Genomic DNA, 17,370 nt, shown 5'->3' with positions numbered 1-17,370 from the left:
TGTGAAGTGCACCAGACCCTCCTGCAGCAAAGAACCCCCACAATATGATGCTACCACCCCCGTGCTTCATGGTTGGGATGGTGTTCTTCAGCTTGCAAGCATCCCTCTTTTTCCTCCAAACACAACAATGGTCATTATGGCCAAACAGTTCTATTTTTGTTTCATCAGACCAGAGGACATTTCTCCAAAAAGTACGCTCTTTGTCCCCATGTGCAGTTGCAAACCGTAGTCTGGCTTTTTTTATGGCAGGTTTGGAGCAGTGGCTTCTTCCTTGCTGAGTGGCCTTTCAGGTTAATTCGATATAGGATTAGTTTTACTGTGGATATAGATACTTTTGTACCTGTTTCCTCCAGTATCTTCACAAGGTCCTTTGCTGTTGTTCTGGGATTGATTTGCACTTTTCGCACCAATGTACATTCATATCTAGGAAACAGAACGCGTCTCCTTCCTGAGCGGTATGACGGCTGCGTGGTTCCATGGTGTTTATACTTGCGTACTATTGTTTGTAGAGATGAACGTGGTACCTTCAGGCGTTTGGCAATTGCTCCCAAGGATAACCAGACTTGTGGAGGTCTACAATTATATTTCTGAGGTCTTGGCTGATTTCTTTTGATTTTACCATGATGTCAAGCAAAGAGGCACTGAGTTTGAAGGTAGGCCTTGAAATACATCCACAGACACACATCCAATTGACTCAAAATATGTAAATTAGCCTATCAGAAGCTTCTAAAGCCATGACATCATTTTCTGGAATTTTACAAGCTGTTTAAAGGCACAGTCAACTTAGTGTATGTAAACCTCTGACCCACTGGAATTGTGATACAGTGAATTATAAGTGAAATAATCTGTCTGTAAACAATTGTTGGAAAAATGACTTGTGTCATGCACAAAGTAGATGTCCTAACCGACTTGCAAAAGCTATAGTTTGTTAACAAGAAATTTGTGGAGTGGTTGAAAAGGGAGTTTTATTGACTCCAACCTAAGTGTATGTAAACTTCCGACTTCAACTGTACCTGCAGTATTTCTCTGATGAAATAATTTGGGATATCATGGCAGAACTAGTCTAACAATGAGCATAATAACGCTGCTTGAATTAGTAACCATTTCTTTGATTATGCATGCAATTGAAATTTCACTTAAGGGTGAAAAAAAAAATAATAATTCAGTCCAGATAGTGATTATAGCCAAGTCCATTCAGGGGAAAGGGAAGGGTGCACATTCATTGGGTCATTTATTGGCTTACCTCACACACAAGAGAGCACCTTGGCTGGTTGGGGATGATTTTCATTGTGACTACTCCGTTGGTATCTTTCTGTAATGGGAGGATGGCAACCATTTTACTTACACTCCACATTATCAAAACTAGGATTGTGAGATTGCAACATGTCACCCATTCTCTCAGGGGCAGAATGCGCTTCAGCATATTTTTCTTTGTTAAAATAGAGACAGTAGGGACTCGCCAAGATCTTTTGTAGCTGGTCGACAGATTGGTTGGCCACACTCGTTCCATTGATCTCTGCTATTTCATCCCCTTCATGTAGGGAACCTGGAGAAGGACAGGAAATAATCAGCACCGGTACAGAATAACCAGTATGGCCAGAGAGAGTTATCAGGCAAGTAACCAATGTCTATTTTCCATACAAGTATGGGGATAATGTGGCTGTTCTAATACAAATTCATTCAAATCACTTCAGTATGTTCGCCGATGTGGTTGAGTTCTGTACCTTGTCTATGTATCATTCCCCCATGTAATATTCTGGCCACAGTGCACTTCTGTTTTCCATTAAATTTCAGAGTCACCCCCTAAAGGCAAAAAAAAAACATGAAAACAGCACACATCAACCCATCTTCAAAATGACAGAGTGAGTCACAGAGATAGAGGAGAGATGGGGAAGCGAAAGAGGAGAGAAAGACAGAAAGGGAGTTAGCGAGACATAAAAAGAGAGGAATTGGCATCTGAATGATTTTTACCATGGGCTCTGAGGGATTTTTTTCAAACGCCACCTCACGCATCCTGGTTGGCTCAGTTCCGTTCATGTGACCAGCACTGCCATTGGTGTATACTTCTGCTCCTTTTGTCTCATAGGCTGGCATAACCCCCTATGGGAAAACATATCAAGACTCCACATCAACAGGCACAGGAGATGGATTCATTGACAATAGGATACTGGGGTGAAAAACTCAGTGAACACAACTGCAGTGTGCTCCTATAAGACATGGAATTTTGGATTATCATCTTGACAAAATGTCATAATCCGTCCAAAACAGCCACGTTTGCAGGGTTACTAGATGTCAATGCTTGTCCCTATTTGTTTTAGAAATTGTGGAACAATGCAATCATGGAAAAGCCTTTTGACCATCTCATGCAAAGCACCCAAACAACTCAAAAGCATTGCCAGTTGCAGCAATACAGCTGTTTGTTTACTAGGAATACATAAATACATTGTAAATACAACGAGTTCAGCATTCTGATCATCTGATGTCAGATTATTTGAACATTGGCATTTCTAGTGGCATTATTAAAAGCTTTTTTTCGGCTGTGTCCCGAGAGCCATGTTTAATTCGCAGTTTCAGCATCTGTTCAGGGTTGAAAATTAACTCCGCATTTTCACCAGCTCATTAGGCAGGGACAACCCATATCCGCTGCTCTGGTTCACCTGCTAAAAGATTGCCATGGCTACGCCTGAGTGAGATCGTGTTTCGAAGAAAAGTATTGATATGAACAAACAAAGATCCCTCGTAAAGATTATGACATCCATTACAGCGACACATAGCAACCCTGGCCACTTGACCACTGTCTGGCTGCAAGAACACTGAGCTGTGTGTAATGTAACTCAAAGGAATGTGGCCTTTGCTGATGATCCCTCACCTCCACTCCACCCATTCCATTTCAGCGATGTGCAAACCAGGTTTGATTGAATACAAATGCCAAACGCTTAAGTACACCAAAGTGCTCTATGCGAATGACCTTTCTATGACCTTGAAATACCACAGCAGCTAATTCAAAACAGGGATCCAAAAGTAGGCCATGAAATGATTTAAAGCAGATTGGAGCCTTTCCTTTCCACTCCACACATGGAGAGGATAATAGAAGAAGACCGGTCCAGATGGGACCTCCCGTGGGATTTGGCCTGCTCTGTTGTGCGGATGTCCCTCCATTTACACACAGTGCGGCACAAGCTTTTATCCCACTGCCTAATTCACTTTTACTGCTCTTACCCTCAAGCCCCATGGGCATTATCACATTACTAGCCCTGTCAGGGATGAGTAAAACCACTCAGGTGGACAGCCATCAGACTAATCTAGCCCCTGACTGTTCTGTACATGGACCCCTGGGTGACAAAGGTTACTTACCACCTGTAAGGTGCAGTAATGGAATGAAGCCTCCTCCGCTCCCTGATGGAACACGCTTCCAGCTCCAGTGGTGTTTGTTTAATGCAAAGCTCTGTGGCTTGAGAGACGCTATCTAACGTAGATACGTTTGAGTATCTTTTAACAGATAACTGCAAGTGTCCCTTCAATGTTGACGATCTTAAGCTCTATGGGGGGACATGGAACGTAAATAATATTAGTTCAGAGAAACCCAATGGTGCCTTTGTCAACCACGTAAAACAACTTCTCTTTTTAGATGAGGTGATCATTTGTTCAATGTGCTTGGCCACATCACACTGACACAAGTTCATTCGCAATGTCTCTGACAGCTTTGTTTGGTTTCCACAATTATCAGCTCACCGAAACATAATTAGGCCTCTAAGAAGGGGGTAATCTGTCATAGTTCTGTATACGAATAGGAATCAATATGCCGGTAGTCTTGTCTAGTGTAGTCAGATCCACTGACTAAAGAACGGATGATGGCAGTGATGTCTTTGAGGGAAAACAACAAGGCCATAAAAATGAATAACAAATCCAATGGCATAATATTTTCACAAAGCAATTTTCCTTTATCTTATCGCTTTTAGTCTCTCCTTGTCCCTTGTAACCGAGTGGGTTATCATTACAGTGTGTGTTCTATGTGCAACAATGGCATATTATATTATTGAAAAATCATGTGGAGGTTTTAGGACAAGGTCTATTATGCCTATTTCTATGCTCACCAACCCCTAAAAAAAAACTCCTAAATTTGTCTGCCTCGGAGGAACCACGAGGACAGATGGGTTTTGAACAAAGATGGAAAGCAAACTGTCAAACTTGTTACCGCTATTACTTGTAGACTGGCCATTAGCCAAAGAACAACCAGTTTGATGTTTGTCTGTTCTTCCCATTTAAGGAGGAACTGTGTACACTATCTCACTATGCACACGCCCAGGCTCAAACAAACTGGTTGTGGGTAGCCTTGAGAAAAATGCTGAGGTAGGGAAAATTGAACCCTGATCCTGACCATACCTTCCCTGACTGAAAATGACAAAAAGGATACTGTCAAAGCCTGACACAGGCCCATTTTTCTTTCAACACAAACCCCCAGTAGGCTGTGGATTCTTTCCGACATTCTGAATAGACTTCAACGTTAAAACAGCAATGACCGAGGACAGATGTTAAGATTCTGTGCCCTGTTTGGTGCTGCTGCCACTGGCCATGGGGAGTGTGTGTGTGTGTGAGGTGGGGGGGGGGGGGGGGGGGGGGGTAATCATGCAGAGTCTATAGGAGATTCCTCTACGGAAGATACAGTCCCGGAAACGCAGCAAGGTCACACACACACACAATAGGCTTTAACACCATGTGGACTAGTCTGCAGTGTTCCAGTAAAAGCCTAGAAGGGTATTGTGGTCAATGTGAGTAAACACGTTGTTTACTCTGCAACATAATACTGATATTACAGGAGACCAGTACCAGGAGTGTAGAAATAGTGTCTGTCATAACACATCAGCACATCATTGTAGTGGAACACTCTTCAGACTGGATCCAAGGTAAACACTGAAAACATCCCCATAGGGACATAGAGCGCAGTATGCTGCATGTTTACCAAAACGGACCTGTCCTGGCCTGTTTTGAAAGAAACTGGTAAGGGACACATGACAATAGTTTCACCATCATACAGGCAAAAAGGTTGAAGTTCATTAATCATATTGTTCAGCACACAGGACTAAGTCATAAAAGGACAGGCTCACCCAGTCTTCAATAAATCCCCTTACAAAGTGCTGACCTTGGTTGGACTGCGAAGGAAGTCACATGTTCAAAGGAAACTGCCAGACTTTGGTCTAAAGGGTAACTGGTGAATATTATGAATATTTTTAATAGCAGAAAACCGCCGAGGTCAGCTGAAGAACACACAGCACATGCATTTCTTGAACAAGCTTACTACAAAGTTGAAAAACGTTCCATTTTTGTTTTAATGATGACTCGGGCATACTTGGTTCCCACTATTACAAGTCGACCTTGGTGAACTGTCTGCCTACTGGGCCGTGATTTCAAGGTCAGCTTTGTATAACTTTTTTTAAAAATTATTATTATTTTACCTTTATTTAACTAGGCAAGTCAGTTAAGAACAAATTCTTATTTTCAATGACAGCCTAGGAACAGTGAGTTAACTGCCTGTTCAGGGGCAGAACAACAGATTTGTACCTTGTCAGATCGGGGATATGAACTTGCAACCTTTCGGTTACTAGTTCAACACTCTAACCACTAGGCTACCATGCCGCCCCAATTGATGAGCGCTAGTTTTCCTGAAGCTTTTTTTTTGAACTTCTCCAAAAGGGGAACCAAGGGTTTTTAACAAGATCCCGTTTCTATAGTTACAGCCAAGAATGAAAAAGGTGTGGGTCTAAAGTTTGGCTGTCAAACATACAACCCGCAGGTGGTTTGAGTAAAAAAAAGTATACGTTATATATAACTCAGTATACTTTAAAATGACTATCTTGCTGATTTTCAGTGCGGCCCTCCGGACCTCGTTGAAGACCGAATGCGTCCCCCGGGGCAAAATATGTTTGACTCCCCTGGTCTAGAGTGAGACAGAAAAGGTAGAGATGACAGCCTTTTAATACCCAACACAGTTTGAAAGTTAGTTTACCAAGTGAGTTATCAACAGCCCAGTTAGAGCTAATTGGCCCAGCGTCATCCGGGTTAGGGGAGGGTTTGGCCGGGGTAGACCGTGGTTGTAAAATAAGAATTTGTTCTTAACTGACTTGCCTAGTTAAATATGTTACTGTTACTATGTCATGTGAAATACAAAACTCGTCATGCTGTTAGTGTCAAATTAGGCAAGCAGCCACTGTAGATATTATCAGTTTGACAGTAAACAAAGAGGGTAATCCTCCTCAACAGGTAAAACAGTTTAACTATAGCATTATTACAAGTTTACAGCCGCTCATGGTACAATCCCTCCTAATGTCGCTTTAACAGAGTAAGCATTGTCAATCATCTTCTTTATCTCATAATGCTGAACTAGTCAACATGACTCAGATATACCAAATTATAAACCATCTAAAAAATAAAAAAAACACTTCAGTCTCCAAAGTGCCCGGATGGATTCAACTGTGGAGGTCCTTGGCACTCCCAGTCTCCCAGAAGAAAAACACTATGTTCTTCTGTGGCTTCCTACTCCCACTGCACTGAGCGGTGTCCGATTACGAGGAGGGCTGGGGGAGGGTCTCAGAGTCAAAGAAAAACAATCTGGTCTTGAAGCCTTTGGGTCTTTTGAACATGTGATTTCCTAGTTGGTGTTGACCCCTGACCTCAGTGTGTGAACAGCAGGCCTCTGGGAGTTGTAGTCATCCACCAGTGATGGAAGTTTGGTTATTGATGACTATTTATGACTCCCTGATAAAAATGAATGTTAAATACATTTTAAAAAAAAATTGAAGTGGGCAGGGGAGTAGTGTCAAAAACAACAGAGACTAAGGGCCATGTTCAACACAGCGCTGTGTTGTGATGCTGTGTTGTGTTCTCTTTCATTCATCTATGGTTCCCATCACCTAATCCAGTGACGATAACATTCATCTGTTATGTTGGAATGTGGGATATTTTTGTATTCATTTAGATAAGAAATGAACAGGAGGAATTACACCGGGTGCTGTAAATATGGCTGTGAATACACAATGTGAAAGACAGAGTGTTCCAGTGAAACAGCAACATCACAAGGTTGCTAGACAAATAGTTCAAGGTACAAACTGGATCTAATGTCTCTATAATCAAACCCTCCCAAACATACCAGGGCTAGGTTAGGGTAGATTTCTAACCAATAGACTAACAACTATCGATCCACAAGACCTTGCAGGGCCACAGCGGTAAGGCTGCGTTTACACAGGCAGCACAATTCGGATCTTTTGCCACTACTTGGTCTTTTGACCAATCAGATCAGCTCTTTGGCCAATAATTGGGCAAAGGATCAGAATTGGGCTGACTGTGTAAACGCAGCCTAAGGCATCACATATCTGTGAGCCCCTCCCTATATCTAAACATAAATGCTACAATAAATGGCATTCAAAATATAGAAGAAAATATGAGACAAGTTTCTGCCTACACTCACATATTGCTGTAGGCATTTTGTTTAGTCAAGCTCATGTTGGATCACTTCACAATAAGTGTTGCGAAAACATACAGTATGTATTTATATTGTAATTACAACTACAAGTACAGTGTGAAGTAGTGTGGTTGGTACTCATTGTTACATAGTACTTATTATGTAGAATACACAGTTAACAAATGTAATGCATAATAATTTTGTAATTACACAACCCGCAAGCAGGTATCATCATTTCAAGTAAGCTTAATGTAAAAAGCAGAGCAACATTATTCATGAGGACATGTCTTTTGGTTCAATGAGAGGATGAGAGGATGAGAGCCCGGAACATAACCCAAGCACATCCGGAATGTTCTGGTGTCTGTCTGTCCCTGTTTTAACTGCTCCGATGAGACAAGGGTTTAGGACGGGAGACATCGTGCATTAGGCAGACATTGCTGTGTGTCTATTTATAGAAAGCTGCAGTTCTTTAGCCTGGAAGATTAGGCTAGTGTCCAGTGAAACATGACTCAGCTTATGTAGTCTGCACACTCCAGGCAGCTAGCACATACGGGAAGCCTTATTCACACACAAGCAACACACACACACACACACAACTAATGAGACACCAGCACTCATCTCTACGATATTCTTAAGATAAGATATTAGTTTGCCTCCTCAAAGCAGATATGATCCTGACTTGGCGACAGTCCAGATCTCACAATAGATGATGATTTCACATTTCAGCTTCTCCCTGAGGTACTGCTGCACCAGGTTATTACACCCGTTGCTGATGTCAGGGAAAAGTCTCCATGCAAGGCTTCCCCTTACCACGTCAAAGTTGCTACTAAGTCCTTGTTGGAAGTGGCTTCTTTCGAACTTGATTGCCTGGCTTACTCTATCACTCATTGGCTCCTTCTCTGATCAAGCAGAGTATTTGAACCCGTCATTCCACTTCAATAGAGGGGGTGACACCATAGAGATCCTATTCAATTACTAGAGGCATGTGATATAGCAGAAATTGTGTAGTAGAAAATATTGTCACCCCAAAATATTGTTGTATAATTGTTAAAAAAGTTCATATGGGTTTTATACAAATGATCTGTATAAATAGCCTCTAAAATATATATATGCAAACAGACCATAAACGTCAAAATGTTTGTTTTCTTGGAACGCTGTGAGTGTTACAATGTCAGTACTTGATGTATTTACAAGTTGTCTAAATCCTGTCATCAACCGATTTCAGCCAGTGTAGGGCTGTGGATTGACCGCATTTAAAAAAATGGAATGTTGGCATTTTGGCAGTTCATTTGAATAATTCCTCTAAAACTGTCTGGCTATAGAGCAGATTATCTTCAAATTCATTGTTTTGCACAATATCTTATCACAGCACCAGCAAATCATGGTTGTCCAACTCCCAGACCAACATGGCTGATCTTTTTGATCATCATAAGAAAATTAATGTCCATTCTAGTATTCTAATTCATAATTCTATGGGTGACCCATTCCTCAAGTAAAACCCCTCAAACTCCAGGCAGTAAAGGCGCTGCTGTGCACCTCAGCCTTAGTCCTCTGAAACTGGCGAGGTCTATTGTACAATCATCACATACCAAAAAATCCCCACTTGAGACAGACAAAGGACAACCTCCAGCTTGCATCTAATAGGTACACCTATTAGCAAACAAAGACAAGGACATGGGAATGCCATCCTGATCTAGGGGACCAACGGGACTGAGGGGATTAACGGTCTACTATAGTTATGCCTCATTAAGACGCTGATAGCATTAAGCCCTCCTCACCTGTGGGGTCAAAGGTCCATGGTGAAATGTGTGGTTGGAATGGGAGCCTACTACTACTGTAAGACCCCACTTGACATACAGAAGTCTTTCACAAATAATTAAGAAGACAGACGAAAATCCATATTAAAACATCCAGAACAGCTGCCTGCATCCCTTGACGCTCAGGGACATTTCTAGCATTTTGGGGGCCCTAAGAAAGATTTGGTTGGGGGGCCCCCCCACCTCACCGTCCAAACATTTTAGTCGCCCCCCTCTTGGCGGAGGAGAGAAAACATAGCAATTTTAAAATACATTTCATGAGATTTTATTCATTTTCCCATGGGGTTGAGAGAAACATTTAGCAGTTTTAAAATACATTTCATGAGATTCTATTCATTTTACCATGGGGTTGAGAGAAACATTTCGCAATTTTAAAGGAAATGTCCTGCAGTTCTATGCATTTTGCCATGCGATGGAGAGAACATTTTGCTGTTTTGAAACGAATTGCCTGCAATTCTACACATTTTTCCATGACTCATGCCATGTTCATATGATATCTGAGTGAGAAAAACCAATAGGGGCCCCCTGGATGTCAGAGCCCTTAGGCACACAAGGTGCCTGGTCAGTAATTTGGCCAGAATTACTACAAGGTTTAGATAGCTAGCTAGATTAATTTACCTAGCAATCTATAAAATATTAGCTGACATGGGCTAATTGAGTGACTGTCGTTGACTGACATAACAAGAGAAAAACGTACACATTTGGTGCTTCTCCATTGAGATTTACCCACAGAACAGTGGGACGCCAATGTTTTAAGTTAATGTGTATAAGCTCTAGAGTTGTTGCGTTTCCATCAGTAGTGTGTCACTTGAAGTGGTACTGACAGCATGTTATCAACATGAAATCTTATTCAAATCTGTTCATATACACCCCCAGGAAGAATATGACACCTTTTTTGTTCATTTTCAGACAAGCGAGCACTTAGATATGGTCATTTTCACATTTTCATAAATTCATAGAATGTTTGGGAATGACATAGAGTGGGACATTTGTGGAGATTCTATAGCAACAAAATGTGGGAATTGTGACAATTAATAGGCACTGCAGTAAATAAAACCTAATAAAAACATCTGTCTTGTCCAGCACCGGAGTCTATGCAGACTGGTGCGCCATAGCCAATCAGAGCTACAGCAGGACTATATGTAAATAAGCCACTTGCCACACGGGCCTGGCATCATTCACTTTGAACTGGACTGTGTGTTTACAGGCAGTAGCAACAATGCGACTTTAGATCATTAGAACGCATTTGAATCGATTTCTGCAAATATGTACTGTAAATACCACGGGAGTCCTCTTACATGTGGGGACTTCACAGTCCTAGTGATCAAACAACCATGAAAAGGTAGGCTATCTCTCCCTAAGTTGCCTATGCACATCGACAACAACAAGATCAACAACTAATGCTAGCCAGAGCAAAATGAGCAAAAATCTAATGAGGGAACATTAGATAAAGTCTCTCAAACCTTTTCAGCTGGTTGACCGTCAAAATTGCACTGATAAACGATGGAGAATAGTAGCCTGCTCGTCCTTCTGCAGCTTGTAGTATTGGGCATTCTGGCTCTTTTCTGTGAGCCAACTCGTTCGGCTCAGCTCACCAAAAAGAGCCGTCTCTTTTGGATCCCAAACGGCTATTGAAAAAAATATGTTTTCTATTTTTTCAAGTCAAAAAGTTTGCAATAGTTTGACTACGATTGGTGTTAAAACAATTCGAATTAAATTATTAAATGAAATCATATTTTACCTTAACCACAATGTATTTAAAAATGCATTAGTTTGTTAGGAAAAAGAATGCTATTAAACATTTGCATTTAAAGTCTAACTTTTTAATGTATATCAACAAAGTGCATATAAATCTAACCGTTCAAAACTAATACAATCTGAACAACATAATAGAATATTGCACCATAACAAAGAAATATAAATAACAATTTGCAAAACTGCAGCATCCCACTTAAAACATTAAACTGGTCCCTCTTTTCTCTCTCTTCTTTGTTGCCATGTTATAACCAGCAGCACACGGCAATGCTGACCATGTTTTGCTTTTATGAGAGATTTGCATTCAGAAATACAAGCTGCCTCACTTTCGAGGGGCTGATGCGGTTTCTTCTCTCAGTAATAATTTGTCCTGTTTTCGAGAAGACCCTCTCAGTGGGAACGGATGTGGCCACTTTGCAGAGTCTCCCTGTCATGACTTTAGTAAGCCGTGGGTAGACAGAGGCCTTGTTCTTCCACCAGCTCAGAAGATCTGCAGATCTTTGGAGGGGGGCTCCTCCAAACAGGATCGGATCTCCATTATGGCATCTGCTGAGGGATTCCTTCGTGCTGCATCCCCGGTTGCTCTCTCATCAAACAGCATTCAAACAGCAGATGTTTGTGGCACTACAGCTGGTGCTTCTACTGCATCTGATCCCTCTTCTTCCTGTTGCCCTGGTGCCTGAGCCAGATGACTGCTGGGGCTGCCCCTCCCTGCTGCTGAGGTTATTCTTTGATGAGCCTCATCAATCGCTCTGGCATCACTGAAGGCTAACTTATTAAACATGGGGTGAAGTGTAGCGGTTTCTGATAGCACCTGGTTATATTTCATTCTGTGGAACTTTCTGTCCATTGATGAACATAGGGTGTCCATCTACTCTGTCACATGTCATGTGGTTACATTTGCTTCTCTCTGGCGGCTGGCTGTGATTCGCTGCAGACCCTCACACAGGAGTATCATTTTTGAGGCTGTCACATAGCTGAAAAGAGAGAAGAGTAATTGATTAGTTCAGGTTCATGTTTTGTCTACTGTTACTACATTCTCATCTACTGCTCATCTACATATATAATACTGGATTAAACAATGATGTTGTAATAACTGCTTACTGTACCTCTCTCCACTGATCTCCACAGTGACCTGCTCAAAGGGTTCCAGGACTTTGCACACCACCAACTCCCATTCCTCTTGGGTCAGAGCATCAACTGGTGCATTGACAATGGCCAGGGTAGAGATGATGGCATCCTTTGACTCAAGAAACCGCTTCAACATATAAAATATTGAATTCTACCTTGTAGTGCAGTCTTGTTTAGGCCTCAGCTCAGGCATCGGCATCTGGCGTTATGTAGACTTTAGTTTTTCAGCACCTACTGTGCTCCTGTGGAAGTATTCCACAGCTGCTTTCACTTTGTCCACAGTGGGTCATCACCTTCAGGTTGATTGTAAGAGATGCTCTGAAGGTGATGACCCACTGGCAAGACAAGGATGATGGGTCCATTTTAAAATGTTCATGGCTTTGGTTATGTTAGCTGCATTGTCGCTAACACAACAGGCCACTTTTCCATCTATTTGCCATTCTCTGGCCACTCTCAACAGTTCCTCTGCCAAGTTCTCTGAGGTGTGTCTGTCGCTGAACTCAAAGCAGTCCAGAAGACAGCTAGACATCAGAAAATCTTCAATGAAGTGACATGTAACTGACATGTAAGAAGTGGTTACCCTTGATGTCCAGCAGTCAGTGGTAAGACAAACTGCAGTAGTTTTCTGGACTCTTTCCCACACTGAAGCCTGTGTGCTCTTGTACAGTTGTGGAATATGTGATTTTGAAAGGGTTTTCCTGCTTGGAATTGTGTATATTGGATTAGACTATTGCTATAATTTCTAAAACCTCTGTCCTCCACGATCGAAAACGGCTGTAAATCGGTGGCAATTATTTTATCCAACGCAATATCAATTTGGCCTTGTTTCGCTACAGACATAGACTTCGGCATTAACTGGTCCATAGAAGACTGTGTTGCTGTGGGTCGTGGAGTAGGCCTACTTGACTGAGTGGATACATCTCCACGTGTGGAGGTGCTGGCTCCACCACTATCACTAGCAGGGCCGCTAGTTTCTCGAAGCTCCGCTACAGCTAGCTTCACAGTTGGGTGCACAGTTCGCATATTCCCGGTGTAGGTTGAGCGTAGAAACGGCTTTATATGAGATTTTGTTTTGGCAAATTCTACACTGTGCTCTAACATTGTCTACATTAAAATGCATCCAAATGCTACTGTGCTTTCGACTCATTTTCCAGCTGTTGTTTTCACAGCTGTCCTTCCTCTCTCACACACTGCTAAGTGTGTGACTGTGAGTGAGTTGGCTCGGCCCTCCCTCACGCATCTTTGGTTCATTGGTGGACACTGAGTGTCTGATTGACAGGAACAACAGGTGAGGCTGTTAGTCTGAGCAGACAGTCAGAAGGAATGTGTGTGCGCTTGAGCATTTAGGCCTATATTATTTTATTTCTTTTTTCGTTCTTTGAATTAGTTATTTCTATTCATTTAAATCTTTTGATTATTCATATCTTGTTTTTTATTTATTTTTATAAATAGATTAGACTCTTCTGACATGCAAGCCGGCTCCCAATGTTCACCTACGAGAGCCGGCTCTTAGAGCCGACTCGTTCGCAAACAACCCATCACCAGCATCTTGCCTGCCAATGCATGCTGGTCCCAACCCACGTTTTGACAACTCAATGGGAACTTGCCTGCCTGCCCACACATGCCAAATACATTTGATTGAGAACTAAGAGATATGCTAACTGTGGATAACAGTTCTTCAAGTTCAGCATAGCTAGCTGGCAAAGTGATTCACATTTCTTGCTAGCTAACCAAATGATACTTGCATCTCTAGCTGTAGCCACTGAAAAAAACAATATGTTAGCTAGCTACACATAGACTACTTGTTTTAACAAAAAAATGTGCAACTGCGACCCAAACTGCCCATTGTTTTATTAAAATATGGCCCTTATAATGTCCACTCCTGTACATAGGATGCTGTATATAGCATTTTAACATATTTAAACAATAGAAGAGATAAATGATATTGGTCCAGCCTTTGCTGCTATGCATGCAGATGTGCATAATATACTGTGACCCTAATCAGAAAAGTATTTAATAACTCCAAATAACAAAAATGTAGCTATAGGTTGTCATAACATTTCAACTTAAAACATGTGTTTTTTAAATTCACTGACGCGAGCGCATCAGGCTGTAATTTCATAAAGTAGATGACTCTGTTGATTCATTTATACTCGCTTGTGACTTGTTGTGCAGCACATCGCGGGCGGGATGATAGCGGGATGAAATGAATTGACAACCCAAATCCTAGCACGGGCCAGATAGAAATGTGTCAAGCCTTGTGTATGACAGGTGCACTAGCCTACAATGCCTTACTGTATGTCATTGATTTGTTTTGACAAACACAACCTATTTTTAAAACCTCTTATAAAGTTGGTTTTGTAGCATAAACTGGGAATTGAATATTTTTGACTGAAATTATGATTGTGTGTTTGTTTCATATTTGAAAAGTAGTTAAAAACACTGTCAGTTCCACTTTAAGGCTTGTGGTGAGCAGAATCAACAACCTCTGCATCATTCAAGACTGTCGCTTTGTGAAAAGGTGTTACAGTAACTGTTCAGTGAAAACGTTCATATTCTGTTAACTCATACCCAAATAATGTTGTTCACTCATCCTATATTCGTATTTGTGGCCAAAGCATAAATTGGAGAAAAAACACTGAAAAACCCCCACCTCAAACTTCTCAAACAAAAAATAATTGCTATTTCCTCATAGACGATGATGTCATCCTTCTAAGGAAGATGAGCTGGCCAATCAGTGGTCTACTCACATTAATATTTTTAATGAACGGTATATGCCCCCACCATTCTGTTGTTGGGGTACACCCACATCATTCCAACATAGAAAAGCTGCTTTTTAAAACTTCTTCGGGATCGGTGTCCCTTCCACGGGACGGTTGAGCTAACATAGGCTAATGCGATTAGCATGAGGTTGTAAGTAACAATAACATTTCCCAGGACATAGACATATCTGATATTGTCAGAAAGCTTAAATTCTGGTTAATCTAACTGCACTGTGCAATTTACAGTAGCTATTACTGTGAAAGAATACCATTCTATAGTTTGAGGAGAGTGCACAATTTTGAACATGAAAAGTTATTAATAAACAAATTAGGCACATTTGGGCAGTCTTGATACAACATTTTTAACAGAAATGCAATGGTTCATTTGATCAGTCTAAAACGTTGCACATACACTGCTGCCATCTAGTGGCCAACATCTAAATTGCACCTGGGCTGGAATAATACATTATGGCCTTTCTCCTGCATTTCAAAGATTATGGTACAAAGAAAATACACGTTTTTTCTTTGTATTTTACCAGATCCATTGTGTTATATTCTCCTACATTCCTTTCACATTTCCACAAACTTCAAAGTGTTTTCTTTCAAATGGTACCTTTCTTCAGGGCCTGAGCTACAGGCAGTTAGATTTGGGTATGTCATTTTAGGCAAAAATGTAAAAAAAGGGGCAGATCATACATACTTAATTACTATTTTTTGGAAGGAAAACTATTTCACTCTTACTGTAATTAATTATAGGTCATATTTCAAAGAAATCTGGAAATACTGGACAGTTACTTTAAAGTAGACAGTTATCCATTGTTATGTAAATGCCTGCTGAAAAGTACCAACGGCATTGCCTTGGCTCCAAGTCGGAGCAGGTCTGCCAGAGCCCTGGCCAAGTGAGACACGGGGAAAACACGGGTACATCCTCAATGGAAATGTGCCAGTTGTGTATTCTACTATCCTAACAGCAAGTTGAGACTTCCTGGAGCCCGCTAGTGTCTGTGGGGCTGTAAGCGGCCGCTTATGTCACTTATTCCTAGAAACGACACAGTTGAAGATTACAACTGGAGCATAACACATTGTAGAATTCAAATGCTGTACATGATCACCATATGGACATGTCTAAACAAACGTCATGAGGTAAAAGTAGTCGTCAGTCCCCTCTTCTGAAAAATACATTCATCCATTATGTAGACATCACATCTTGGCCTACTTCCCCCTATTGCTGTGAAATGGTTCACCTGATTCTGCTAAGCTGTGTTTAAACTAATCAAATCAAATGTTGTTGGTCACATACACATATTTATCAGGTATCCCAATTCTGATATTTTTTTCCACTCATTGGTATTTTGACCATTCACAGCACATCTTTTCAGAGCTTATCTGATTGGTCAAATGACCAATTAGTGGAAAAAAAGATCAGAATTTGGCTGCCTGTCTAAACGCAGCCCTTGTGCCTGGTGTGTGGTTTCTGTTCCTTGTAAGAGAAATTGCAGAACTGAATCTGGCTTATTACCTGTCTGGAACAAACTAAGATAGGATTTGACAAGCACTGAACTCTCCTTATGCAGTAACGTCTTGGAGTGAAGCTCTGAACATGATAGCCTATATGACATAATAGGCTGTGTGGTCATCATGTTAAACTATTTACAAATAGGAAAAACCTATATTTAATCATGTATATATGAATATATAAATATATTAATAATAATATGTTTAATAATGTAGGCTATGTATGAAAAACACAAAAAGCACACGAACACCAAGAGGATCGTCTTAAACCGGATTTTACCAGCGCTGACCAGCGCATTAATATCCCCTGCGTCTTGAACTCCTGCAATGAAGTTAACAGACACATCTGTATAGCTTTTACAACATCACCAAGGAACGTACGTAGGCTATAGCCTACCAGACATACATATAGGCCTACTGTTTATCTGATTTAAGACATATTTTCTATAATTTTAATGTTATGGCAATCGTATGAATGTATTGTAAACCGCTTACCTTTTCTGGCTTTGGTTTGTTTTGAAGCAGCTGCTCCAGGTACAGGTCGGAGAGGGCTGTTCGAGCACTGTTCACCCGCTCAAGTATGACAGCGGGTTCGTTTTTATTCGATTTTAATGTCATCTTTACTGGTTAGCAAAAAAACAAAAGTGAACGTAATGCGCCCTTGTTCAAGGTCCTATAGTAGCAGAGAAGGGGAAATGAGTGACAAGGAACCTTGGCGGTCTGATGTATTGCTGTTCTGGGGTTCAAGTCCGAGGTTCTGATCAATTCGGAGGTAGACTATAGTAGGCTAGGCTGCGAGGACACAGCTGACAAAGCAAGTAAACATCCGATTGCTAAAGGGGGCAGGCCCACTGCAGCTTCCTCAGTGGTAGAGCTGTTACGTGTTGCTGGCACAGTCAGGGGGTCATACCAAAAGTGGGGAACGCGCGCCGGA

General features: G+C 41.3%; 1 protein-coding gene across 4 annotated transcripts in view; it reads right to left on the bottom strand.

Annotated features, from left to right (window-relative positions):
- LOC109872841 (55 kDa erythrocyte membrane protein-like) overlaps positions 1–17,370 on the bottom strand; it is a 22,792-nt gene extending 5,422 nt beyond the window's left edge. Inside the window, exons 1-5 of one of the 4 annotated variants that reach the window (XM_031808654.1) lie at positions 16,932–17,370; positions 1,972–2,100; positions 1,725–1,803; positions 1,461–1,546; positions 1,244–1,312 (exon numbers count right to left, since the gene is read on the bottom strand). In XM_031808654.1, coding sequence (XP_031664514.1) covers positions 1,244–1,312; positions 1,461–1,546; positions 1,725–1,803; positions 1,972–2,100; positions 16,932–17,054 — 486 coding nt within the window. In that variant the 5' untranslated portion in view covers positions 17,055–17,370. The remainder of the gene's footprint in view (positions 1–1,243; positions 1,313–1,460; positions 1,547–1,724; positions 1,804–1,971; positions 2,101–16,931) is intronic. The other 3 variants (XM_031808650.1, XM_031808651.1, XM_031808653.1) reach the window with 3 other exon arrangements.

The sequence above is a fragment of the Oncorhynchus kisutch genome, linkage group LG28 (assembly GCF_002021735.2).
Source record: "Oncorhynchus kisutch isolate 150728-3 linkage group LG28, Okis_V2, whole genome shotgun sequence".
NCBI lineage: Eukaryota > Metazoa > Chordata > Actinopteri > Salmoniformes > Salmonidae > Oncorhynchus > Oncorhynchus kisutch.
This window is presented reverse-complemented; position numbering and strand designations above follow the sequence as displayed.